At 37.2% G+C, this 26,811-nt stretch overlaps 3 protein-coding genes across 6 annotated transcripts; all 3 read left to right on the plus strand.

Moving 5' to 3' along the window:
• The first annotated feature begins 2,182 nt into the window (after positions 1–2,182).
• Positions 2,183–6,937, plus strand: LOC129375834 (glyceraldehyde-3-phosphate dehydrogenase-like). Its single transcript, XM_055055166.1, has 12 exons — positions 2,183–2,291; positions 2,428–2,477; positions 4,405–4,504; positions 4,622–4,731; positions 4,809–4,899; positions 5,095–5,210; positions 5,331–5,412; positions 5,652–5,803; positions 5,902–5,980; positions 6,154–6,237; positions 6,424–6,521; positions 6,708–6,937. The coding sequence occupies exons 2-12, from the start codon at positions 2,455–2,457 to the stop codon at positions 6,775–6,777; spliced, it is 1,005 nt and encodes a 334-aa protein (XP_054911141.1). The 5' UTR covers positions 2,183–2,291; positions 2,428–2,454; the 3' UTR covers positions 6,778–6,937.
• Positions 6,938–7,064: 127 nt separating this feature from the next.
• On the plus strand, positions 7,065–19,433 carry LOC129375832 (non-homologous end joining factor IFFO1-like). 4 transcript variants are annotated; one of them, XM_055055163.1, is made up of 10 exons: positions 7,065–7,817; positions 8,106–9,145; positions 13,267–13,327; positions 14,010–14,105; positions 14,295–14,435; positions 14,509–14,693; positions 14,766–14,883; positions 16,234–16,326; positions 16,409–16,539; positions 16,977–19,433. In XM_055055163.1, the coding sequence occupies exons 2-10, from the start codon at positions 8,241–8,243 to the stop codon at positions 17,125–17,127; spliced, it is 1,881 nt and encodes a 626-aa protein (XP_054911138.1). In that variant the 5' UTR covers positions 7,065–7,817; positions 8,106–8,240; the 3' UTR covers positions 17,128–19,433. The 4 variants fall into 4 exon arrangements, 3 of the variants coding, with proteins under 3 accessions (XP_054911138.1, XP_054911140.1, XP_054911139.1); XM_055055165.1 differs by having other exon boundaries at positions 16,237–16,326; XR_008607677.1 differs by lacking the exons at positions 16,409–16,539; positions 16,977–19,433 and adding an exon at positions 15,830–15,926 and having other exon boundaries at positions 16,234–16,308.
• A 1,890-nt stretch (positions 19,434–21,323) lies between these two features.
• Positions 21,324–26,770, plus strand: LOC129375799 (vesicle-associated membrane protein 2-like). Its single transcript, XM_055055080.1, has 5 exons — positions 21,324–21,551; positions 23,157–23,286; positions 23,519–23,677; positions 25,347–25,398; positions 26,029–26,770. Coding segments are annotated over exons 1-5 (360 nt in total). The 5' UTR covers positions 21,324–21,549; the 3' UTR covers positions 26,046–26,770.
• The last annotated feature ends 41 nt before the right edge of the window (positions 26,771–26,811 follow it).

Here is a 26,811-nt window from a genome sequence, read left to right on the forward strand (position 1 = left end):
TTGGGGTATAATGTATGTAAACATTTTACCAAATAAGTATCCATACTTATATTCCAGTTTAAACACCTTTACAGCTGGATTGCATATAGAAAGTGAAGTTAGACATCGTTCACTTAAACGAGAGTTGTCCTTTTTGTCCACACAGCAAAAAGGACAACTTTTTAGCTATCCTACTCCACAGCTGCATGCATACAGACTTGGCAGATGTTTAAGCCAGATGTCATTTCTGATGCATCCCTCATGATTATCTTTGAGTTTCCTGGGGAAACTCCCAACTATCCACTGGAAGGAACAGGGTCTAAACCCTGTTCTGGAACTGGAGCCACCTGCTCTATATTACCACAGCCACTGCTGCTTCCACTCAAATGAGACTAGAAAAGTAAATAATTTAAATCTGCTATAAATGTTTGGAGAATACAAAAAAAAAAAAAAGAATTAGAGATATGGCTCTCTCAAACTCTTTAACATTTGTATATCATACAAGAATAGAATGATCCTTTATTGGCCCTTGGAAGGGAAATTTAGGTGTATCAGCAGCAAAGTGACTGGCAAAAGGAAGCAGACAGATACACATAAAAATAAGCAATAATTATAAAAGAAAAATGTGGACTGCTTAATGTCAATGTAATATACAGTTTGACATTAAGAAAAAAATAAATTATAAGAAATATGCAAGTGAATAAAAATATCTACCAACTTTGCAAACTGTTATTTTAACTATTTGTACAAGGTGGCTTAAAAGAATATGAAAACATTTGCAAATATCAGGAATGAAAACAGTTCCTTGCTGTTATTTGCACAAGATTTCATTAGACGGTCTTACAAACGAGTTAAAGTACAGCCTGTGAAACTTACTGCAACACAGCATGGCATAGAATATATTACAAAATATCATTAAAACCATTAGATTCATCTTTAGCCCAGTGGAAAGCAAAGGTGAAAACAGCAGAGATGAAGATGAAGCGCGACCTCATGTTGGACTTCTCCTGATCAAGCTGTGAGACCGTGGCTGAATTTTATAACCATGTTTATACAGTCTTCGCTGGAGAAAGACAAATATCAGACTGGATGGAGCGAGACTTGAATTATTAACCAGCTGCCTCACCTCTGGGGTTGTCATGGCAACCAGGTTCCCCTTTTGTTGAGAAAGCATGGTTGAGGTAAATCATGGGAGACATCAAGATTAGACACAGACCTCTGACCGTAGACAATAACCTTATCAATCTGGAGTTTAGGTAACCTCCAATGTGCACACACTTACACCATGACATGGAGCAACAGAGCACACATGTACACTTTTGTTGAGGCTTTCTAAGTTATCAAAACAAAATCTGATGGCATCTCCCCATCTGGTGTCTCGTTCTGGTCATGGATGCACTGAATGAACAGATCCTAGAAATAGTTCAAACTTCACTTCACTCAGTGCCTTTCAGACTGTTGCACAGAAAATGTATAGTTTTAAGCTCATCCTGTAAACCGCAGTGGAAGAATATAGTCGACTGATCAGATGTTTGTAAGTACATGCTTTTACCCGAGATGGCAAAAGCATCTTGGATAAGCTTGCAGCTGTCCAAATTATTTTATATATACTGACCTGCATGGACATTGTCACAATAAACTAACATAACTAGCTTGCTAATTAACTAGCAAGAGAGTTAGCTAACTATACAAATATATAAATAAATAGTTTTTTTTTCCAACTCTAAGTTTCTGTAGCTGAAGTTCAGCTATTTACAACTGTTGTGATACAAACTGAAGTCCAATAAAAGTTAGTCCATAGCAGAAAAATGAAGGCAAGGAAAATCAGATAACCTGTTAAATATCCCACAAAAGCTTCTGAAATTTTATTTGAGTGCATTTCCCCAAAAGAACTTGCGCAGTAATCAGATTATTTAAAAAATCTAAAAGAACGTCAACATTTAGAAGTTGTCACCTGGTGAAAATATGCATTACATGGGCCATTATATTCATTCGTTCATGTACTGCTTTAAAAAGTGATATAACTTTAGTCCAAATTGACACTAGTGTCTTTTATATCATCGTACAGTACAGAACACCTTCTTAAATTTTAGGTTTGGAAATTTGCTCAGGCAAAGTCTAGTTCAGTAGTTTAAGTAGAAATCATCGTCATCCTTCGGGGGCGTGGTCTTTGCAGCTGGTATAAATAGCCGTGACCCTCCCATAGTGGGGTCATTTACTAACGGTACAGGTGGCCGTGCTCTCGTTTTTCATATCAAGCATTTTATCGCTGTTTGCATTGAGCTCCTTCGACGTTGGTCTTGGAGGAACAGGTGAGTCAAGTTGTTCCCTGAGAGTTTATCTAGACGGAACTGCAAATCCATTTGTGATTTAATGTTTGACTTAACGCGAACTTTACCGATCATGTGTTGAGTTATTAATTACATGTTAAACTTTTCACCCGTTTAGAATCAGAAAGACCACATCAGGAAAAAAATGGTGAAGATTGGAATCAACGGGTGAGTTCATTTGGCTTTGCTCTCTTTATAGAAAAGATTGAATTGTTGTATCTTGCATATTTTCGCTCTTATGGTCATAAGAAGGTTTTGAAGAAGCTTTTAAAGTTATACGGAACTTTTGTACAGAAACCTACTCTGGATGATTAGTATAAAAATACGATAATGGTACAGGCTTGAAAGTTGTCATAAATGTTCTCCATCAGATTTCTAGCCGTTTGAAAATGGAACTGCCTTAGCAACAGTTGCTCAGTAGCATAATAACCGACCGTTGAAATAAAAATGAAGTTTGTCACAGGAAATGCAGAGGGACGTCAGTCGACGTCACGCTACGTCGGCACTCGCTGTTACCGCATGTCGCCGATTTTTTTTTTTTTTTCCAACGAAAGAATCTTAATATTACTTTAACAGATAATGATGTTTTGTTTGGGATGGAGAAATGTGAATTTGTCAAAACAAAATTTTTATACGTTAGCTTTTTTTTTTTTTTAATCTATGGTAAATATATTCACACATATGTATGTAAAAATGAAGAAGTGTTTACCTTAAAATAGATTGAACTCAATTGACTGCTTTTGACTTTCCCTTTTGGTTTTCCCTTCAGAATCACAAAAGTGTTCAGTAGATTCAAGGTACAAATTTTCTACAGGATGTTTTTATGGTGACATGTAAATATGAATTGGCATTACAGCAGCAGTAATTGCCAAAATGTAATATTTTGAGTTGGACCCTTTATCTTGTGACTGTAATATTCTCTTGCTATTTATAGTTCGCTGGTGTTATGACTCCAAGCTCGGTGTCCCTCCAGGCTCCTCCATTGACTCCATCACTGTCCTCTCATCTGTCACATTCCTTTGATTTTTTTTTCCCCACTTGTCTAAATTTAACTCAAACATCTTTGAGGTCCAGAGATCATTCTTGCTGCAGAATATGGATGCTGCCAAGACTTGGAGATTGTTGAAACGGGTTCAGTCTTCTGTGAAGCAGCAGCTGCTGCACAGAGATTTAGCTTGTTGATGCTGGAAGGGTGCCAAAGCCCAGCTTCAGACACAAAGGATGGGCAATGGTCCAGTTTGGCCTTCTGACTCCCTACTTGCTTCCCAGACTGCTAAAGAACAGCTTCTGATTCAGCTCTTATGAATATCATTCAGCAGAAAGCTGTGTAAAATTCTTGCTCCCTTCAATCTGTTTTTAAATCTCCGAAATGAAATTAAAAGGCTGCTTTTCTTAAGGATGTTCCCATCGGTAGCTGGAAAAATCTGATAACCTGGTTATCAGTGTTGCAAATACAATATTTAAAATTGATTGAGAAATCAGCAGGTGACTAGAATTAGATTTGTCTCCTCGACCAATTTTTTTTCGCTCTATTCTCTAAATTTTATGACTTAGAATTTTTTTAGGAAAATCCATATTTGAAAATTATTTTACTGAACCATTGTCTTCCTATGACATGATGTCCAATTGCATTTCTTGTTTTCTGACAATTTGAAGTAGGTGATACAATCCTATCTCTGCTCACTCTGATTCAAGGCTCACTCTTATGATTCCCATATTAATAGTAAATTCCTTTTGATATCTTTGTCTTAAAAGTGGGCTGACCTTGTATGGTTTGTCTGCTGTTTTTTAGTTTTCATTCATTGCCACCTGCTGGTCAAGAGGAATACCTGAAAACTGTAGCAAACTTGCTAAAGTTGCTCCATAGTCTGTGTTTGGAATTTGAACCTAAACTTTATCCTTTCTGTTGGAAGTATAATTGGTCAGTGTGGAGGCTCTGACTGATTCTTTGCAGTCCAATCAAATTTTAAAACCCAATTCTAAATTTCTAATTTCTCAAAACCACTTACTGTTACAGTCATTCCTTTGGTATTTACAGAGGCAATTATAATTTTTATGGTGTCCATTATATTTCTTGCCTTTTAATGTATTTCAGATTTGGACGAATCGGTCGTCTGGTGACGCGAGCTGCAGCCATTGGTGGGAAGGTTGATGTTGTAGCCATCAATGATCCTTTTATTGACCTCGACTACATGGTGCGCATCTTTTAAAAATAAATATATGAATGTCACACAATTTTCTGCCACAAGCATGGTATTTAAGAATGTCCAAATAATGTCTGTGCAGTCTTAAACTTATAAGTTGTCTTCCAGGTCTACATGTTCAAGTACGACTCCACTCATGGTGTCTGGAAGCATGGAGAGGTGAAGGCACAGGGCGGCAAGCTGCTTATTGGCAAGATGCAGATCACGGTCTTCCATGAGTGTGTAGCATTTAACAGACTTCATGTGCTTCCTGATGGGTAGACATTATGCATAACCTTGGTGTAAAAATGTACAGGAAGGACCCTGCCAACATCAAATGGGGCAGCGCTGGTGTAGACTATGTTGTGGAGTCCACCGGTGTTTTCACCACCATTGACAAAGCTTCTGTAAGTTCCCAAAAGGCACTTTGCTGGTAAATGTTAATGGGGCAACATGATTTGAAAACATTTGGATTGTATAATTTAAAAAAATGTGGGGTGTGTTAAATTTTTCTGAAGGGGATGCAAGATTATGTAGTTGTCTTAATATTAATTTAAGATGCATCAAGCCACCTTTTTGTTTTTGTGTTTTTTATCTTCCAGATTCACTTGAAAGGCGGTGCAAAGAGGGTGGTGATCTCGGCTCCTTCCGCTGATGCTCCCATGTTCGTCATGGGCGTCAACCAGGACAAGTATGACAAGTCCATGACGGTCGTCAGGTGAGTCTCGACAGGATCTGTTTTTTCATTTGATGAGTCACAAATCTATTTAAACTAATCAAAACTATGCAGCTTCAGAACAACCAATAAGTTTTTCTTTTTTATTATTTATGTTTTAAGCAACGCTTCCTGTACAACCAACTGCCTGGCTCCCCTTGCCAAGGTCATCAATGACAACTATGGAATCATTGAGGGTCTCATGGTAAAAGGGAATATTCAGCAATATCTGTTGTACTCTGCTATGTGGGCAATCTGTTGAAGATCATTTAAAAAGGCTCCCTTTGGAATGCAGTATTTAAAATGGCTAGTTGTTTGAAATTGGAATGAAATAATGTCAGTACTGGCAGGTTTTCTCCCTAATCTGCATTTACACTAAAATCAGAGCCTGGTTTAAATGCATTAGCAAAATGTGTCACTGGCTCCATCTGTCGTCTCATCCAGAGCACAGTCCATGCTACCACCGCCACACAGAAGACTGTGGATGGGCCTTCAGGTAAAATGTGGAGAGATGGGCGAGGTGCCGCACAGAACATCATCCCCGCCTCCACTGGCGCTGCTAAAGCAGTCGGCAAAGTGATCCCTGAGCTGAATGGGTACGGAAATCCTTTTAGCCAATTTCTTTTTAGTAAATGTAAAATGGATTTATAATAAAGCTGCCTTGAGCGTCACTCATATTGTAAATCTATAACAGAAAGCTGACTGGTATGGCTTTCCGTGTCCCCACCCCCAACGTATCTGTTGTTGACCTGACGGTCCGTCTGGAGAAGCCAGTAAGTATTAGAAAGATAATCTATCAGTTCGTCTCTAAGAGATGGTCTTACTTTAGAAAAGAATTGAATTCTATGTTTTTCTTTTCCTTTTCTAAAACTTGAATTTTGCACCATCTTTGGAGATTTGGGTTGAAAGTTTGCAATTGAACCCATTTATTTGTCCCATCATTCAGGCAAAGTATGATGACATCAAAAAGGTTGTTAAGGCTGCAGCAGATGGGCCATTAAAGGGAATTCTGGGATACACAGAAGACCAGGTACAATAAATAAATACTGTTGCATCTGTTGAGACATTTATCTGCTAAGGAACCAGCAGATGGCAGCACATTACGAAACATTAGTCAGTTATTCATCTCTAGTTTCTAACCTGTCTCCATGACCCTGACAGGAGACATGACCCTGTTGGGGTCATGTCTCCTAACTGTACATGACTCTTGGCTCAGGTTGTGTCTACAGACTTCAACGGTGACGCTCGCTCCTCAATCTTTGATGCTGGAGCTGGCATTGCATTAAATGATCACTTTGTGAAACTGGTCTCATGGTGAGTTTTTGTAGTATCCCACAATCCATCATGCAATTCTAAGAATAACTAAAAACAAATGTAATTATTAGCATAAAAATGTAAGTTTTTACAATGCAGACAATCAGAGTTCAGTTTTGGGAAAATGAACGCTGGGTGTACTTAGTGGCTCACACGTTTGTGATTGTCAACACTGTTTATTTGCAGGTATGACAATGAGTTTGGCTACAGCAACCGTGTGTGTGACCTGATCCAGCACATGTACTCCAAGGAGTAAAGCTGATGCCTGTTCCCTATGGAAACTGTTTGGGTCCTTTGCCCTTGGTTTGACCTACCTTCCTGATAAACACTGTACTCTCATCACCTGTTTGGTATAGCAACTTTATATTTCTGTAATTTTTTTTTTCACCTGACTTAATAAAGTCCTTTCAATGAGATGTCTGTGCAACTGCTTTGTAAAAGGCAGAGTTCAACTTCCCACTGACCATTTTTTGATAAGATTAGAAAAAGGAACAACAAATCAAATTTATTATGCAATTTTAAACTTTTCTTCCTTTGTTCTTAAATTCAGTTCAATATGCATAGTGGCATGTTTGAAATGCCCAAATAGACTCCGACTATCTCTGGCTTTTGTCTAAATCTACTTATTTATTAGCATAACCCAACATCACTGCATAATTAAGGAAATCTTTAAGCATATAAACAATTAGAACATTTGGAACCATCTAGTGTACAAACCTAATGTAGTGAATTTTACCTTGAAATTTCAGTTGGCAATTTAAAAGAATCTTCAATTTCTGCAAAATTCTGATTATACATGTGATCTCTTGAAATGTTTTTTTATTTCACAAAATCTCTGTTTTTAAACAGAAGTGTGTAAATTCTTGTGCTCCACTAACAGTGTTTGTTTTAAGTGCAATGAATCTGGCTTCAATTTTGATATTTTAAGAAACATTATCTAAGAGAAATCTGTGTGGCTGAGCTGAAGAGACATTAAATGTCAGAACGGGAAAATCCATCTTTGCTTTGTTCACCTTGTTGAAAATGTCAACTGGGGTCACATCAAGATTTACCAGTAATTTTTATTCATTTATTTTTTTAAGTCAGTTGTTCATAGAAACAAAACACACACAAATAACTTTAATATGTGATTTACGGTAGCATCAGCTGCTCGGTGATCTTCTTTTACAGTCATTACGGTAAAGCACCGCCGCAGTCATGCACTGATGTTTATTCCTGACTGGGCTTCGCTGCACAGCCGCTCTGGACTGATTTCACCTCCTTAACTGGAGCCTGAAATAGCCGCCCCCGTTCCAGGTATGTAAGGACGAATCTTTATTGGAGATCGGAAAATGTTTTGTTTAGCTTTATTGAAAGACGTAAATATTCACTGTGCGCATCGCTGCTGCGTTTGTCCCTCTAATGCTGCGATAAACTAAACTGAATTTGACCGCAGGATGCAGAAGGACGCCTGGTATCAGAAACGCCTAAATACATCTAAAAAAATGCATCTTAAGATTTGTGTGTTTACTGGTATTATGTCGTTTTGTCTGCCATTCGAGGTCACGTCATCTTTCTAATGTGCATAACTGGTTCACTTCACAGCTCCACTTCCTGAATGAAATCCTGCCAAGTCAGGAAAGGATAGTGAATAAAGGGGCCTCCAGGTTCTGATTCTGGTTCGGATCAAGGGTTTTTAATCAATTACTTGGCGTGTTGAATCCACAGAAGTCTGGGTTCATGCCGGATTTTGAGCATTTCAGATTTTCCTACTCAAGAATGAATCCTGTCCTGGGGGAGAGCGGCTTCCTGGCTCCGCAGCAGCATCACCACATGATGGGCCAGGCGGATGCAGCCATCCCGGAGCCAGGCTACATCCTGGGGGACAGCGGTGGATTCGGGCCGGATGGGTTGTCAGGGTTGGACCTGGGTGTCCTGCCGCCGTCGTCGGGTCTGGCCTACCTGCACCGGGCGCCCCCTGCGGCCATGGCGCTGCGCAACGACCTGGGATCCAATATCAGCGTGCTAAAGACCCTGAACCTGCGATTCCGCTGTTTTTTGGCCAAAGTGCACGAACTGGAGCGCAGGAATAAAGTGTTGGAGAAGCAGCTGCAGCAGGCCGTGGAGAACAGCAGCGGCGCAGAGGGGCTTCATAAGCCCCTGACCAAAGACACGGGGGTCCAGACTGGATTTATCGGACCAATTCCATCCAGACCGAACTACATCCCGCTCCATAATGTCAGTAATTCGGCCTACCTCCCAGGCGGCCTCCTCTCTCCCACCCTGAATCCCCCTCCGCTCCTTTCAAACCACCTGAACACAGATTCAAACTCCAACCTCACCTCGCTGGGTTTCTCCCTCGGTGCCGCTCCGAGTCCGAACGACGCGACCAAAACCTTGAGCAACATCAACGAAAAGCACGCCGCCAGCAACAGTCTGCCTCCACCGCCGCGCTTCCTCCCCGGAACCATCTGGTCCTTCAACCACACCCGCCGCTTCGGCATCGGCAGGGAGTCTGGGCCCGGGGTCTCCTGGACGCACCCTGACGGCATCGGGGTCCAGATCGACACCATCACACCTGAGATCAGAGCTCTGTACAACGTGCTGGCCAAGGTGAAGAGGGAACGGGACGAGTACAAGAGGAGGTAGGGACTAAACCTTGTTGTTGATCTGGAGTGAATTCATTATGTCTGATAGTAATGTGTTAAAACAAAGTTCTTTGTATAAAGGATGTAATAAAGGATGTAGCGCACTATAAAAGTAATTTAGTAAGGTTTTAAAAATTGAATGAATCAAAACTTAATAAACATACAGTTTTTGTTTGAAAATTAATTTAGGTGGGCTTTTTGTTGAATTGCAATGCTTTAAGTACATTTCACTTTCAGCTTTCAAATAGATATTTGCTCAAATGCATTCATATCTGTTTAAAAAACAGCTTATTAAAAGTTAAGATTTATCATAAATCTTGTATTTGTGAAAGTTTAGTTTGTATTCAGCTTTGACATCATTAATTAATGCTAAAGTCAAAGATTTTAGAAAACTGAGCTTGTTAAGTCTGAGGGAATCATTTCCAGTAAGGAGACAGTTTAGCTGTGGTGGGCAGCAAAAAGGTTCATCTTGGTTTGAAAAGTTTTATGGGTCCTTTCAAAATTTGTGGGCAAAAATAAATAAATTTTCTACTGTCATTTCTAATTTTATAATTGTCTGTCATGTGATGTAAATCGTATAGGAAAACATCATCATAACCTATCAAATCACTTGATTTTTCCAGCCAAAGCCTCAGATACACTTTAATTTAGGTTAGTTTTTTGTGCTCTATGTTTGATGTCTCATTAACATTTTATGTCATAACCTTCCACCAATTATTGTTTTGTTCGTTTGTAACAGAGTAGGCATTATATGGACATTCCTCATTTTAATCATAAATATTTAACATTACATAGAAAATGTAATGTACAGGGTATTATATACCCTATATTTGAGGGAATACGTTTTTTTTTAAAAATATTTCTTTTATATATTGCATGTCATAATTTGATAATCATTTGTGTAAAAGTTGAAAGTGAAAGCAACATCCTTCTCCTTGTAAGCTTTTTATAAGGAGAAGGATGTTCTGGGAGAGGTCTCCCTGAAAATCTTAATTATTTTGTGATTTTAAACTTTGTGTTGTAATTGATGAGGGACCTATTACTGTTGTAGCTAAATGTTACACATTAGACAGAAATAGCTCCTAGCCCAAGTATGTATTTTCACAAAAGCTTTTATTGATCGACATGTCAGCAGATGTGATGAGAAGTATTTGTGCCATATCAACGTCGTTCCCTTTGTAATTCTATTCTAAGAAGCTTTCTGGCTATCAGATGTCAGTTTCTGGGATTGTTACTAGAGATTGTTGATTAGAGAAATAATGTTACAATAAATACATTAAAGTTAGCAATAACTTGGAGAATGCAAAGCAGGTGAACTTGAATAGCATAATTTATATACAAGACAACTAAAAGTACTTTTACAAGACATCAAATGAAAGAGGGGGAAAGAAAACGACAAATCATGAAGATACAAGTGTGTAGTAGAAAAATATGTTAAAATACAGATACTTCGAACAGCTCATTAGTCATTTTCTTTTATTAAAAAATCTGTTATAAACAAAACTGGTTGCAGTCCATGTTTGAAGGCGTCAACAGTTTCTTCACACTTTGGTTTTTAGGGAGTTAGTTCCATAAAACTAAATGGCGCCTCACTTAGTTTTGGCAGTGGGAACATTACATAGAATGTAATGGGGGAACAATGTTTGGAGAAGTATTTGTCCCTTTCTAAGGGATAAATATAAATATTTTTATTTTTATATTTAATTTCTTTCTGTAATAATAAAAGATCAGCTAAAACAACCAGATAAGTTTATTATAAGATGGTTGGTTACATAATGTTCTTCATTTCCTCCATTTCTATCCTCCTTAAATATCTCCTCCTCCTCTTCCTCTCTGCTGTCTTCTGTTTTGCTACCTGCAATGCAGCGGCAGCTCACTGTGTCCACCACCAGTGATGCAACCAGCCTTCCATCTCTCTTTCTGTATTTTCTCCAGGTCTTTTCTGTGTTTCCTTTCTGCCTCCTTCCTCTGTGTGTTCGTCTGTCAACATTTCTCCATCCCCAGCTTTGCTGAGTTCTTCATCTCTTCCCAGAATAGCTCCTAAGATCTTTCTTTCCATCTTTTACGCTACTTCCTGCTGTCCTTGTTGGCTCCTCCTTTGTTTAAGAAATTGGTTAATTACGATAAAAGGTGCCGTTACTGTTTTCTACTGCTCTAAGTGTTGTTTGTACTAATGGAGACAGCAATGATGTCAGCTTTGCCTTCAGTAATTGATGCTCTAAGGGGTTACAATGACTCTTCCATCATTTTGCTGAAGCAGAAAACCAAGCAATAAAAGCAGAGAGGATTTCTGTTTATTTATAACTCTAGTGATTTTTAAATCAGTGGTCTTGGCACTACTGAGTCTGGAGCAAATTTTTTTTGACATCAGAACCAAAATCTTTATAAATGTGACGGGACATTAGTCCAGACTGACAAGATTGCCATTATAATTTTGAATGGTGTGTTATAGGTTGTAGTGAGTTAACTGACGCTGTACATCCTTTAAAGTTTAAAATGCATATGAATGACCCAAAAGAAGTTAATAAAAAAATTAGAGAATTTCTACAAAATGTTATTCTTCAACCTATTTTGATAGACAGAAAATAAATGTGTATCAAATCAATTCAGAAAAAACCAGACTATAAAAAACTGCAGCATTATGCTCCATTTTAGAGTATTACGTCTACAAAACTGTAGCTTGAGTTCTGTTTATTTCAATTCTCATACTAATGCATAGCAAAACTGATCTCAGGCAGTTTACAAAATAACCTAAGAGTTTTGATATAGTTCATTTTATTACAGATTGTACAGCTCAGGTCAGTCCAAATTTACCAAACCACTGTATTTCTGTTAAGCCCATTTTAATTCAGTCCAGGTCAGTGCAATGGAATGAAGCAGATTGCTAATCTCATTAGTAAACTGCAGCAGATCTCAGATTTCATTCTTAAAACTTCTCAGCTCCTCTGCAGCTGTGGACGTCAGAGTCAGGTCAGACATTAGGCAGCAGTTTGACGTCATCACAAATTATCTCACTGCTCCGGAATAAAACGTGAGTCTGTAGTGTAATCAATCAGAAATGTCCCCGCAGAGCAACGTGTCGAGACTTTCAAACATAAGCCACAAGGACATCGGTGCTCTTTCTTTGCCTCCTCTGCCTGCTGCTTTCCAGCAACCATATCTGTGTGTCTCTTCATTTCAGTGAACTAAAAAATATGAGCTCTGAGTTGCTAACATTCAAAACTGGTGAGATAAAGCAGGACCCAATGTATTTATTTTTCTCTATTTACATATGATTTATAGCACCAAACTCCCAAAATGTTTTTTGAAACTGTTTTATTGTGTCAAAAGTTTTATTGATCAATTCTTCAATTACTTTCTGTTTTTTTTATAGCCAAAGTGAGATCAAGAGCACATTTGCAGCATTTCAGGCACAATTAACCTAATGCCAACATTGTAGTCAAGACCAAATGTAGAAATAGCATCAGATCAGATGGATTTCATTTTATAATTATTTACGTGAGTTACAGAATGATTTTAATCTGTTGGATTTGGTCAAGCAGAAGTATTATTTGCATACAGACATTTTAAATGATCAGTCCATATACATATCAAAATGTAAGCCTGTTAATGTGGCACCATAATGTCTATCCTGTGTTATTTATCTGTTTTCCTGCAGAGGGAAAATGCAGCAGAAATCATCTGAGCATGTGGTCCCACAGTAACTTCTGCCTGTTTCTGTTTATTTCTGTCTTCTCTCCATGAAGACTGAGCGCTGGAGCGCAGGAAGCATTCAGCCACACTGAATGCTTCCTGCTTATGTGACATTGCTGAATAGGCATAAATTTTGTCTCAAAGCTTTGGAGGAAAATTCTTCATGTCTCAGCTAAAAATTAGATTGAATTCAGGAAGCATTTTGTAGCTGAACCCATGCAACAAAAAGCTGAATATTCCAGTTAAAAGTAATAAGTATTTGATTTGTGTGTGTGTGTTTTTTTTCTTTAATTTTCATATTGAGTGGTAAGTGTGTTCCAGTCAATAAATGGTTGTCTGTCTTGAAAATGTGTCAAAGTATTAATATCACAAAGAGCTGGTTTATCTCTATCATTTCCTGTTGAGAATTATGACTGTGTTAACAGATGGGAGGAAGAGTATGCAGCCAGAATGGATCTGCAGGAAAGGGTGGCTGAACTTGAAGAGGTATGTAATCATCACAATTTGATTATAGTTATTATGTTCAAGTATCAATTTCGGTACCTTAAACTCAGTTGGTATGGATATATCATTTTTTCCTTTTATGAAATGAAACGACATCACACTGATTATGTGTGATGTCACAGCTGCAGCATGATTTCAAAACCTGTTTTTGTGTTTACTCTTGTTATCTTTGTTTGATATTAGGAATTGATAACTAATTAGAGACAAAGTGTAACAAAGCAAAACTAACAAGCAAAATGAGTACATTTTCATAACACCAGAATCCTATATTTGTTTTTTTTTTTAACTCTGTTTATTTTGAATGATGGATTTATTCTATTCTGACAAGACACTTTGGTGTTCCTTTAAACACTGAAACTGGATCAACTGAGCTTTGCACTTTGCAATTTAGAAGAAAGTAAAATGTGAAATAATACTGTATGCAAGTTGTCCCAGCATTTTCTTAAATTCCCTAAATAATTTGGAAATTACTTAATTCACTTAATAAACACCAGAAGGGATGATTAGTTTGCAAGGACCGTAAGAATTACGGAGGGTAGTTAGGGTAGTTATCATTAAATATATTTAGTCTTATAATATAATCAAACATTTAAAATGCTGCATGTCACAAATTTACCCAATACAGAACTGCTTGTATCGTTTTCTTGTTTGTTTGTTTTGTTAGGACCTGCAGGAGAGTGAGGTGTACCAGGATGAGCTGGCTCTCAGGGTGAAGCAGCTCAAGGCGGAGCTTGTTCTTTTCAAAGGACTTGTGAGCAATGTAAGTCTAAAACATTTTTGATAAGTGTGCACGCAGTGCAATAAACTTCTAGAGAGAATTAAAAGTGGAAAAAGAAAATGGACAGACATCAGTTTGTCAACACTTTCTTTGAAATTCATTCATTTTCTTCCCTTTTAGAAGTGTGGCACTTCTAAGCTGTGTCATTTTCTTTCGACCTGTTTTCTTAAGGACCTGTCTGATCTAGAGAGCAAAATTCAAGAAAAGGCCATGAAGGTGGACATGGACATCTGCCGGCGCATCGACATCACAGCTCGCCTGTGTGACGTCGCCCAGCAGAGGAACTGCGAAGACGTCATCCCCATCTTCCAGGTATGTCTGCAGCAACCGTTCTCTAATAAAACCCTTTACCCCTGAGCTAAATCTGCATGCCTCCACCCATCAGGTACCCACTCCTCCATCCGCTTCTGGCCGCCGCACTAGGAAGCCAAGTGGACAGTCACAAAAGAGCGGCGACGGAGACGAAGTGAGCGTGTCAGAGAGCGAGGGGGGCGGGGCCAGAGATGAGGAGTCCAGCAGCACTTCAGCCAGTCTGATAAACGAGCAGATGCAGAAGATGCTGAATCACCTGTAGGTATCGTTTCTCTGAGCAGAGCAACAGTAAATCACCATGTAGCTGACATGATTGCATCTGTACTGGAGGAGGGAGTGTGAGTTTGAAGATGACTGCGACAGTCTGGCCTGGGAGGAGACGGATGAGACGCTTCTGCTGTGGGAAGATTTTTCTGGATATACACTGGGAGTTGAAACACAGGGAGAGGTACACACGTTACATTTTTAACATTTCTTACTTATCTGTTAAACCTTTAGATTACAGCATTCTCAAATAAATCAGAAGTTAGAAATGTGTGAATCTTTTGCATATCTCTGACAATGTTTAATACAGAAAACAAATGAACACAAAACAATTAGATGGGATTGTTTCTTGTAGATTAAGTCACATTTCTTGTTACAATGTCAAGGCTTAATGTATTATACAGTATATTGAGCCTGCATATGTCATACTCTACAACAGCGGCTTTAAACTCATATCCATGTCGAGTCGCATGAATATGACATGCGACCTGACATGGGTCGCATGTTCCGGTTGTGGCAGAAAATATTGATAAAATTACCAGTTAAATTGTTAAAATATTAGGGTTTTTTCTCCATTTAATTAGTACTTCGTAAAATGTAGCAATTGTTAAAAAAAATTTCACATTGAAAATGTAATAAAGTCCTATTTAGATGAAAACTGATTAAATAATATTTAAGCACACAACAACCCCAAAGTTCAATTAATGTGGTCCTCTCGTTCCTAGAGGGCCACACAGCAACCTTAAATCAGCATTGTGGAGAAACGCAGTTATGGCCAACTGGATTTGGTCCGCAGACCTCAAGCTTGACACTCGAGGCTGTAGTTTACGACCATTTTTAGGATTGAAAGTAGGCCTCAGTCCTTTTAAATCAAATAAAAAATAAAGTTCCACTTTATTTGGTGAAACTTGTTAATGATCAGGAAATGGTTTTACTGTCATCACCTGTTTCAGTTTCTGTAGTCTTTCCAGATATTTTGTCTCCATGTTCAGGGATAGGATTTTCTCCTGTCTGCATTTTTACCTCGTCTCACTGAGATGTTCTGTGTCCACAAGCTATTTTCAGTGAGATCTCTTCATGTAACATCCTGGGAGTTGAAGTCTGGTGATATCAGTGACATGTCTTTGTAGGTGACCAGTAATCTGTTAATTGAGATAAGCCTCCGGAAGTAGCCATTGACCTGCTTGATGAAATGCCAGAAAGGAAACTTCAAGAGATTACTGACAGGTGTCTCTATAGTTCACATCTATGAGCTTACACAGTGTCTTTTATTATTATAAATTACTTTACATGACATACAGTACATCAGAACGTGTACTTGTTTGGTCATGATTTTAGAGATTGGAGATTGGAGAATCTGTGATGTGATCAATCAATGGCTTTACACAGATTTTTGTAAAATACTAATTTTAATAAAAAATTATCTCCCCAGCTCTGTAAAAATGATTTATTTTGTCACTATTCTTAATCACAATGACAAAATACTTTGTGGTCGTTTTCTAGAGCTGTACGACACATTTGTTTGTTTTTCCAGCAGGACGAGTCGATTGAGAAAGTGATTAAAGACACAGAGTCCATGTTCAAATCCAGAGACAAAGAATATCAGGACACAATTGACCAAATAGAGGTGAGGCGTCTTGGTGCTTCTACTTCTGTGGTCTACAAAGCTTCTGGTCTGTGATTTTTAACATGTTTGCGGTCCTTCGCAGCTGGAACTGGCCACAGCTAAGAGTGACATGAACCGACACCTGCACGAGTACATGGAGATGTGCTCCATGAAGAGAGGGCTGGACGTCCAGATGGAGACCTGCAGGAGACTCATCACACAGAGCGGAGACAGGTAGACCGCAAGAGATCAGCCTTTCTTTTGTTATGTTGGGACGTAACAAAATTGCTATTAATTTGATAAGGTTACTTTCATTTGAGTTCATTTTTATATGAATTCAAATGTGCTGTGAAAGTCAACATTTTCTAAAAATGGGACAAAATTAGTGGAGTTCAGTAGATCAGTGTTGCCAATCCATTTTGAAGGGCAAGTTTGACAGATTGAATAATTTCAAATACAAACTTAAAATAAAACTGAATTCAAATTAAATGCTTGTAGAAAGAAGCATAAATGATAATAAAAAGAGGTACTGCAAACGATGTTTAACTGAAACGCCGTCACCTCGGATCTGACGTCCGAGGTGACTGGAACGGAGCACCAGTTGTATCTACAAGCTGCAGTGGTTTCCAGCATGTTTAACATAAAGCTTGTCCCTTTGTGTTTTATCATAGAAGATCCACCTCGGTCATCATACCAACAGCTGATGACTCTGAAAAGGAGGAGAAGAAGAACAATCCGACTCTATCTGCTAACTCTGAGAGCAGCAATCCCTTTTGCAACATAAATGCTGGTATCCCACCTATGAACTGGAGAAAACCCTGACACTCAATCCCATTCTGCTATTTCTTCTAGTGTTTTAGGACAACTGAATTAAAGAAAACGCACACTTTGCCCACATCTTAAGATTTTTGTGAATATTTCTAAAGTTGTAAAAGTAACTCAATTTATTTGGAATGTCTAAAAACAGCCTACTAACAATGGGTTCTTTTAACCTTGTAGCCAGAAAAAGGAAGACAAAAGCAGACAGTTCTGTTTTCTGTCTAAAGCAAAAAGAAAATTTCCTTTTCAGTCTTTCAGAAGCGACATTGAATCATGTTCAGTGTCAGGGAGAGAAAAAAGCCATCCACTGATCTGTAAACTTCTGCCCTCATGTGGTGACTTACTCTAATTACATTTAAAAATGCTGCACTTCAAAGTGACAAAGAAGGTGAATCTGTAAGATGTTAGGAATGCGCATTATTTTGCACAATAATATGATTATTTAGTGTGGGAGCCTGTTATTTGCACTGTCTGTAAAAAAAGCTTCTTAGTGTCATTAAACAGAAGGGCAATAAGCCACAGAAGATTGTAGTTTGCACATGTCACTTAAATATGAAAAACAAAAATTCTTTTTATATTTATTTTGGGTTAAAGTAGTTTATTATTGCACATTTCTGCCCAGATCCGTCTCAAGATGGATCTCAATAGGGTTTAATAAAGGGTTAAATAAAGAAATTTAAAATGATATACCTCTCCATGTGGGATTTCTGGAAATTTCTATAAAGCAGTAAATGCAGTTAAAAACACAAATTGCACTTTTTTCATAATCAATGAAAGATTATGGTGATATTAATAAAGTTGTAAAGATGCAGTGAATTAAAAGCTTAAGGGTTAGTTTTATGTATATGTACAGCCTTGATCAAAACTAAATATCTGGATGTTTTTCAACCAAACTTTGCTTTGAGACTGAATTTACTCTGAGCAAATTGAATTAGGTTACATTTGGGTACATCTGGGATTATAAAGGACTATTTATGTTGTGCTGTCCCAAACCACTCATTGCAGGTTTGACTCTCAGCATTTTTTGCAGGGATGTCATATAAAATGATTTTGGTCAAATTGTTTTGGCTGAACCTATACATCTTAAGAAATCATTAATTTATTTATTGAAATTAAAGAAAAAAAAATCCAAATGCAAAAAAGAAAAACAAACAAAAAAAATAATTTTTCATGTTAATGAAAAGAAAATCTTTTCAAATTAGGTATAATTTGCTATTTAATCACACATTTCTTACAAAAAATTAGACCATGTTCTGCAATGACATTATTATATTGAGTTTCTATTTTTAATTTGATATATTTTTATTCAGTTGTCTAACCCCAAGTGTTTATACTTGAAAAGCAATGGGATATAACTTGATGGTTTGTAATGCTAATTTGTTACATTAAGTTAATTTAAAAAAAAAAAGTCACCTTTGGAAAATGTGTTTTTAAAAGCAGGTTTTTTCGCTAAACGTGAGGCGATGGTTTAAGTTGGAAATTGCTTGCCTCCTTATTGAGAGTTTCAACCAAGTTTAGGAGTGAATGAATCATCTGTTGATTTCAAATACCAGACCACTTACTTTGCTTTGAGGTATGGGTCTGACCTCTAATTGCCCATTTTTGTGAAGAACTGTAATATTGTAATTGATCAGTGTGTATGATGCTGACCTATTAATGCTGCAAGCTTTGTGTCCTATGATGTAAATGTTGGTGATTTTCAATGCAGATTTACTTTTTTGTGTATTTCCAGAAACCATGTTTTGATTTACTCTGATCCCAAAAGCAAATGTGGGATCAAAATGATGTACAAATAAGTTATTTTAGTGCAAATAGATTCTAGAAGCATAGTTTTTTGCTTTACTGTGCTGAAATGGTGCATTGAATTACAGTTTTTTTTTTAAATAATTATATACCCATAATGCTCAGATGTTCTTTTTTTTTATTGTGTTTTTTTCCAAAGTCACACATATGTGTATCACACACTTGCAACAATTTGGTAGCTTCTGTCATTCGATTTCTTCCTTCTTTTTTTTTTTACACATTATTCTTTTTCAGTCAAAAAATTTACAAAAAATATTCTATTCTTTATTGTTGAAACTAAAACAAAGCAGCTGCAAGTTATAGAAAACAAATCATTAGCAAGAAAAATTTTAAAAAGACTGATTACCTGAATGAGATCATCTGCTGTTTGATTCTCAACATAGAACTCAATGTGTGTGAGTAAATTGTTGAGAAGTGAAACGTTTGAATGATTTTTTTTTTTTGTGGGCTATGTTGTGATTTGCAGAGCTGTGTGTTTAATCAGAATAAATTGCATTGGAAAGATGTATCCTTGTTCACATGGTGGTAATAATGCTGTGGTTGCAGGACAACTTCCCATTACTGGAGGAACCGTGAATTCTCCTCTTTACCAGAGAATTATCAGCCTTTATGATCTTAAGCCCAAGCACTCGGGTTAAGCAGCAGGACAAGAATTAATAGGCTTTTATTTTCTAGCTGCACTGATTTAGTTCCTGATCAGTCTTTCTGCTCCCGTAATGATTTAGCTGTAATTGGTTCCTGTTCACACAGTTTACTTGGCTGAGCAAAAGGCCGAGGGTCAAGAGCTGCAAACCAACCACTTCATTCGGATCAATAAAGAGGAGCAAACACTGAAACAGCCAGGAGAGGAATAGCTGCCATGGAGGAAACAGCTGTGCTGTGTCAACACATTACAAATCCTGGGTTTAGTGTAAAATGTTTACTTCAGCCCACACCATGCAGTGCTTTTACCTGCATGCATTTTAATTTTAAGCTGACAGTTCAGGACATTGATGGTTAAATTGTTAATTGTGCTGAGCACACATAATTTACCCAAATATAACCTTTCCTTTACAATATTTTTTGCTTTTTTTTTTAAATGTTCATTTAGAACTCTGACCTTTCTCAAACCCTTGGCATTGTCCTCAAAAATGTTTTTTCTTTAAATACTAGTCCTTTTTAAACTTTATTTTGATGCTTGATAAATTCACCAAACTTCATAGAAAATAGCCAAAATTTTCAATACTGATTACTGATGATCAAACCTTGAATATAATTATAACTGGAAGGATTTTATGTCTGTCATGTGGAGGTTATGTCTGAAGTTATAGAATGTTTACATTTTGTTTGAAGTCTAAATGACTGGATTAGAAAAATGTAATGTTAGATTTTTATGTCATTGGAGTGGAGTAACTCATTTTAATCCAAGACTGGCTCAGATCGGTTGATCCCTCCTGACATCTCTGTCCCTGCAAGTGAAGGCTCTGAAAAATAAAGTATCTTGATAAGTAACAGTTTATTATCTTAGAACACAGGTGTCAAACTACAGTCCGTGAGAGCCACTGCCCTGCAACTTCTAGATATCCCTCTGCTGCACCACACCTGAATAGAATAATTAGGTCATTAGCAAGAACTAGATCAGTTCTTATCTGCTGAAGTTCTGGAGAAGGAGGTAATTAAGCCATTTCATTTTGTACCTGTGGCACATCTAAAAACTGCAGGACAAAACTGGCCCTTGAGGACTGGAGTTTGGCATCCCTGTTTTAGAACCTAATGCATTAGTCAATCACAGCCACAGATTTTAGGCAATTGTTAAAAACAAAATCCATCCATGCATTGTCAGTTCTGTTCTACCTATGCAGGGCTGGGGTTAAAATCTAAATATTTTTGGTAAATAGTCAAATGAATTAGTCTTTTAGTTTAGCTAACACTTATTTGATTGTCATCCAAAATTATGCTTAGATTACATAATATTTCAAGTTATGGTGAGTTAACTGTCAGTTTTTGGGTTAAATGCTTTAAAAGTTATTTGCATGATAAACTATTTACCTTTTTTTTTTTTTTACATATCCTGGTTGTTTAGTCACAATTGAACTACTTACTAATTTTCCAATAAAGAAAATTCCCACTGTCAGGGATTGGTTGTTTTTGCGACCTCTAGCGGTCAGAACAATTACATTTGTATTTTGAGAATGACAATTTCTAGCTAAAGATAAAAAAAAAAAATATGACTGAAACCAATCAAATACAAAATGATATATTAAGCATTAAGTTACATCATATTAACTTAATTGCTGTGATGACCAGGTGTATGGGCTGCACATGCGCAATAAAAGCCAACAAACTGTATTTGTTGCTACTTTCTGGTATTCCAGCCTCTGGCAGAGACACTGTGCGTGTCGCGCGCTTTTAGGGGCGGGGCTTTTAGATGACGGACGTATTTTGGTTTCTTTCATCTGCGCAATAGTGTTTTTCTTTCTTTCTTCAGTCCGGTTAAAAAAAGGTGAATTAAGTCCTCAACAAGAAAGGAAACCAGAAGTCACCCATCCTCCTTCTGTTACTTTAAACAGTAGGATCTCATCATCATCATCATCCTCACTCACTCTTCCTCAGCCTGTCTCAGATAATCCTCATCGTCCTGAGATGTGAGTACTCTGTTTTATTTTTCTGTTTATTTTAAAACCTGTTATATATTACTATACAGATTCTGCTTTTGGAACCTAAATTAATTTAATTTAGTATGTGATTCATACATAATGAAAAAAGAAAACAGTTTTCCTCTTTATAAAGTTAGGTTTTGTAGTTTTATTTATTGTTTCCAGTAAAACTAAGTTTGAAAGCATCTGGAAATTTCTGGGGTGCAGCTCTTGGACCCTGCAGGAATCTGACTGTGACTCACCAGCTGACTCACCTAAAAAAATCTATTCATCAGCTGTGATCTAAAGCTCAAGTGTGCTGGTACACTTTGCACCAGCTGCTTTTTAACAAAACAAATTAAACTGCTGCTCAAAGAGCCAGACAAAACTCACTGGGTCTATTCAATGGATCATAAATGATATGAGACTTCTGTTGAGCAGAAAAACACTCCGTGAAAATATGTTGTTTTTCTCTCTGGGGAGGGGATGGCCGGTTTTTAATTCCTGCATGTTGATCTCCATCAGTCAGGCAGGCAGGCTGCTGCTGCACTAATCTTTCTCCATTTTGCTCCTGGAAAACAAGCCTGACTGTTAAAGCATGGCAGCCTCTCTGGTTAGTGTGATTCTGCTCAGTATGTCTGTCTGAAACTTCGAGAACTACTGAACTACTCATTATTGGGGCCATCTGATTATTCAGTGATTACATGATTTACATGATTCTGTACTTTGTATTTCACTGCTGGTGATGGTGATGGTAGCATGTCTGTTGTGTCCGTTACTGATGCAGCATGTGTAATGATGCTTGGGTGGTGGGTGAGCATACTTGTTTGTACATTTTTGCACTTAATAATATTTTTGGACATGAAATTAATCACTACTACTACGTTTTGTATACGCGGTCAATTAAAACTGTTACCAGAGGTGTAAATAAATAGGAATCTCACCTAAAAAAGAAAAGGAAGTTGAGCACAACCTTCACCCAGCTGAGTGACGTCAAAGGGGGAAAAAATCATTTCAGTCATTGAGTTGACATCATACATTTTCATAATTACATTAGTTTTTTGCAATGTAATTATGTTTTTTGTGACTTCTCTTTTAAGTGTTTGAAATATTAACTTCTCTTTTTTAAAAAAAACAATCTTCAATGAGTGGTGCAATATAAATAATCTTATTATGCTTTGTGTTCACCAAACTCACTTTCCACTGAGGGAAAAAAGGCCCACATTGTGCCTAGACATGACTTATATAATTCCTGCTTGTTTTCTTCCCATAGTTATAAAGTTATAGTTTATCTGCTTGTTTAAGGTGAACTACCTTTGTTTTCTAAGGAAACAGATTTAATAAATTTGTTTGATAAATCTGTACCCTGATTGTCTTCTTCTGTGGTCATAATTTTTTACTCATTAAGAGTCATACGCTCCATTTAATGCACACTTTATTATTTGAGGCATATGTAAGCTGATCTGCTGGCGGCTTTTATAATCTGCATGGTTTGTAAGAGGTTGAGACCAGCTTAATCTTTACTCATTTTGTGATGTTTTTACCAAAGACATCTCTGCTTCTGAAAAGATCGTTTAAGATAACTCATCTCTGATCTTCATCTTTTCACTGCAGGTCAACTCCAGATGCAGCAGGAACTCCTGGCGCTCCCGGGGGTCCGGAAGGCGAGGGAGGCCCTCCGGCTCCGGCCCCAAACCTGACCAGCAACAGACGGCTTCAACAGACGCAGGCACAGGTGGACGAGGTGAGCAAACACACATTTAAAGGATGTTATTGTATTGTTTTTTCTCATTACAAGAACCCAAGTATAGCATCAGCTGCAGCTTAATTTTTAAAAAGTATAAAATTGCAACTGTATCATTAAATTTGAAAACTGGTATATAAAAACTTCTATCTGCTTGTTTTTTTTTCTCTGACATATTTGAGCTCAGTTTTTACCACTGAGACAGACTCTAACAGGTGTGTTTGTCCCTCAGGTGGTGGACATCATGCGTGTGAATGTGGACAAAGTCCTGGAGAGAGACCAGAAGCTGTCAGAACTCGACGACCGGGCCGACGCCTTGCAGGCCGGAGCCTCGCAGTTCGAGAGCAGCGCCGCCAAGCTCAAGAACAAGTACTGGTGGAAAAACTGCAAGGTGAGAAGGATTGAAGAGTTCCCCTCATCCTGTTCCTGCCACACAAAATACCGCTCTGGTAGTTAGGACTGTGAAGTTTGTTTCTATAGGGAACAAGAAACATCAAATTAAATTACTTAATATTAAAGATTGAGGATAAGGAAATTTTGATCGACTCTAGTTAACTGCAGTTGTAGCAGAAGGTGCATAAAGGTCATTTCATAAAGTTAAAGGAGAAAACAAACAGCAACTGTAGCATTTTGTTTTACTAGTCAGGTATTTATTTTAACATTTTAAAATAACTGTTATAAAAGCAAATTTTAGATAATGCAGCTGCATTTTTTCATCATAACCCCATGATATCAAGAGAAACATATTTTAAGTATCTGTATTTTATTGTTACAATCTGAATATGTCTAACATAGCAGTGATACAGTAATATGTCGTAGGTTAAAACAAAAATAATTAATTTGACATAAATGCAGAATCAGACAAAGCTTGATTAATAAACAATGTGATTAAAATCCAATACTTTGTTTTCTGATTCAGAAGAATGAGATTTAAAGTAACTTTTTATTACTTTCCTATATCCAGTGTCAATAACCTCACCATGTTTTTACATTTGTGGTGATTGTAGACAAACTAAACCAAGTTACTCATCAAAAACAAATTAGTTCCGCAAATCATGCTACAGTTTTATAATCCTCATTAACATAAACCAGGCATTGATTTCTATATAAACATCTTCCTCAGATGGTGTGAAAACATAGCTGAAAATATCACCCTGAATAAAAATAGAAACACTTCCCAGCTGCCATTTCTGCTCTCCCTTTACCATCCGTTCACACCGTTCATCCATCCTTCCATTTATCCATCCACTCTTATTTTGGACCTGGTTTCCGGCTGCTGTCTCCTCCTCATTCTGCGCGGTTCATTTGGCCCAATCCATGGCAGAGTAAAGGCAGATTATTTTCGTGGGGTGGGAGGAGAGTCTGTTTGATTGACGGGGAAGCCAGAAAGAGAGGAAGGAAAATCTCAATCTGGATTACAATGACGGCCTGGGATTAGAGAGCCAGCTGTGATCTGTGATGTAAGTCCTCCTCTGCAACATTCAGACTCGGCTTCGGTCATGAGAAACTCCACTGAGTTCTCAATAAATACAACATGTTAGGTTATAACAGCATGAAGGTTTTCATTCAGCTGTGGATTTTGCTACTTTCAAAACAGGTTGTGTTATTTATAAAGTTTTTACACACACATTGCAACCCCTACTGTCACGTTGACACCAATCTCTCTTTCCATGCTCTTGTATTTATTAATCTCCTTCAGCCCTCCCCCTCTCAGAGGGGATATTATTTCCTGTCAATGTTTTTGTTTCATAAATTGAGCAACATTTATATTTATAAATTTGTGGAAAAAAAGTGTAGAAATCTTTGTGATCACTGGATGCAGTCAGTGCAGAAATATTTAGATCAGATTCTGCTACTGCTGGAATCGTGTATGTGCACCTTCAGGGACCAATGAAAAAACAAAAGACAAATTAATCAAATACAAACTTCCTAACTTCTTGTGTCATGTTTGTTTATATTTTTGGGATGCTCGGTTTTATGTTTCTATTACTTCCTGTAAGACCAAAATAAAATTAAGTCCTGTTTGGCCTGAAAAGTGTTGTTGTTGTTCTTGTTGCCAGATGATGATCATGATGGCAGTTATAGGAGTTATATGTGTCGGCGTCGTCTTCTGTAAGTATAACACAATGAAACAAATCACCTCAACTCAATTATTGTATCATAATAATGCACATCACTGTACAATGTGAACAAAAAATTCAAACAATGTTTCATAAATATTGAACACAAATGAGCCATCAGATGTTTTTTTTTGTTCATAAAATGTTAAAGGTTTTAATGAAAAACATTTTACAACTTTAATCTTCAATGTACTTTATTTGGATTTTCAAAGAAAATTGTGTATAATTTAGAAAAAAGAAAAATATGGCTTGAAAGATTTTTGAATAAATAAATATGGAGTGTATTTGTATTCCCCTTTACTCTGATACACTTAAGTGAAAATGACTGGTATATAATAATAATTTTTCTTCTGCTAATGCAGTGTTTTGTCTTGCCTTGTCTCATAAAATTTCACTGACATGCTTTGATTGCAATGTAAGAATTTACAACTAAGGCATAAAAATATGTACATATTCCATTTTTTTATCCTTATTAGAGCACTATGCCACTTTCACATCCACAGCATGAGGAATATGTTTTGCATTTCTTTTACAATGAGTTAGTTTTCTTTATAAGAAAAAAATTCTGCTCTAAATTGGAAATATTTTACCAATGTGTTTCTTTTCTGTTCACTATATTTAGTATATTTCTTCTACTGAGCTGCTATTCAAGAATGGAGATGCAAGTCCCGTGATGGGTCTGCACCGGCGAACGCTACCGCACCAAACCGAGTCTTTCCTCCTTCTCTTCCTCCTCCTCCTCCTCCTCAGTAACTCCAGCTATGCATGGCCTTTAATGTGCTCCTCCTGTCCTCTGCAATGAGCAGGTTTACAGATTAAAACAAAGGGTCACTACAATCAGTTGGTTTTGTTTGGGTGAGTTGTGGTTTGTGGATTAAGATTTATGGCAAAAATATTAGCCAACGTGACATAACCTCTGTTTTGTGTGTTAATCCAAAGAGAACCACAGATAAGAGAAGCAGAAAGTGTATGTGGCCGACTGTAGATTAGAATTTTACTCTTAATACAAAGAAATTAATTTGTGCATCCGGTAAAACTAACGTCCATATACATCATATGGGTTATTTTTGAGCAACACTAAGATAGCCACACCTAAAATACATTGTCGTATATAATGTTAAAACATGGCTGAAGCCCTTGCTTTATGTCAGTGTCACCCTGTTGGTGCTGCTACTGATTTTAAACACAACTTCTGTTTGAACCGTTTTCTGTTTGCTTTCACTCATCCTGTGTTTAACTTCTGTGTTGTGAGTCGACTTGTAGTTTCATGGATGAAAACACTCATTTATGACATGTACCATTGAAATGAATACATTTAATTCCAGACTGAATGGTTGACAAAATTCTAATAAATTAATATTTGCTTTCAATTGTCTTTTTTCTCTACTGGGATGTTTTGTACCAG

Source organism: Poeciliopsis prolifica, unplaced genomic scaffold (assembly GCF_027474105.1).
Source record: "Poeciliopsis prolifica strain line A6 unplaced genomic scaffold, Auburn_PproV2 SCAFFOLD041, whole genome shotgun sequence".
NCBI classification, from domain to species: Eukaryota; Metazoa; Chordata; class Actinopteri; order Cyprinodontiformes; family Poeciliidae; genus Poeciliopsis; species Poeciliopsis prolifica.

Excerpts from the sequence above, each read along its gene's own strand:
- LOC129375834 (XM_055055166.1), top strand. The coding sequence starts at position 2,455 with ATGGTGAAGATTGGAATCAACGG. Across the intron at positions 2,478-4,404 it reads GTGAAGATTGGAATCAACGG|ATTTGGACGAATCGGTCGTC; the intron begins GTGAGTTCATTT and ends AATGTATTTCAG. Across the intron at positions 6,238-6,423 it reads TGGGATACACAGAAGACCAG|GTTGTGTCTACAGACTTCAA; the intron begins GTACAATAAATA and ends CTCTTGGCTCAG.
- LOC129375832 (XM_055055163.1), top strand. The coding sequence starts at position 8,241 with ATGCCGGATTTTGAGCATTTCAGATTTTCCTACTCAAGAATGAATCCT. Across the intron at positions 14,694-14,765 it reads CAGAAGATGCTGAATCACCT|GAGGGAGTGTGAGTTTGAAG; the intron begins GTAGGTATCGTT and ends TCTGTACTGGAG. Across the intron at positions 16,327-16,408 it reads ACACAATTGACCAAATAGAG|CTGGAACTGGCCACAGCTAA; the intron begins GTGAGGCGTCTT and ends GGTCCTTCGCAG.
- LOC129375799 (XM_055055080.1), top strand. Across the intron at positions 23,287-23,518 it reads CGCAGGCACAGGTGGACGAG|GTGGTGGACATCATGCGTGT; the intron begins GTGAGCAAACAC and ends TTTGTCCCTCAG. Across the intron at positions 23,678-25,346 it reads ACTGGTGGAAAAACTGCAAG|ATGATGATCATGATGGCAGT; the intron begins GTGAGAAGGATT and ends TCTTGTTGCCAG.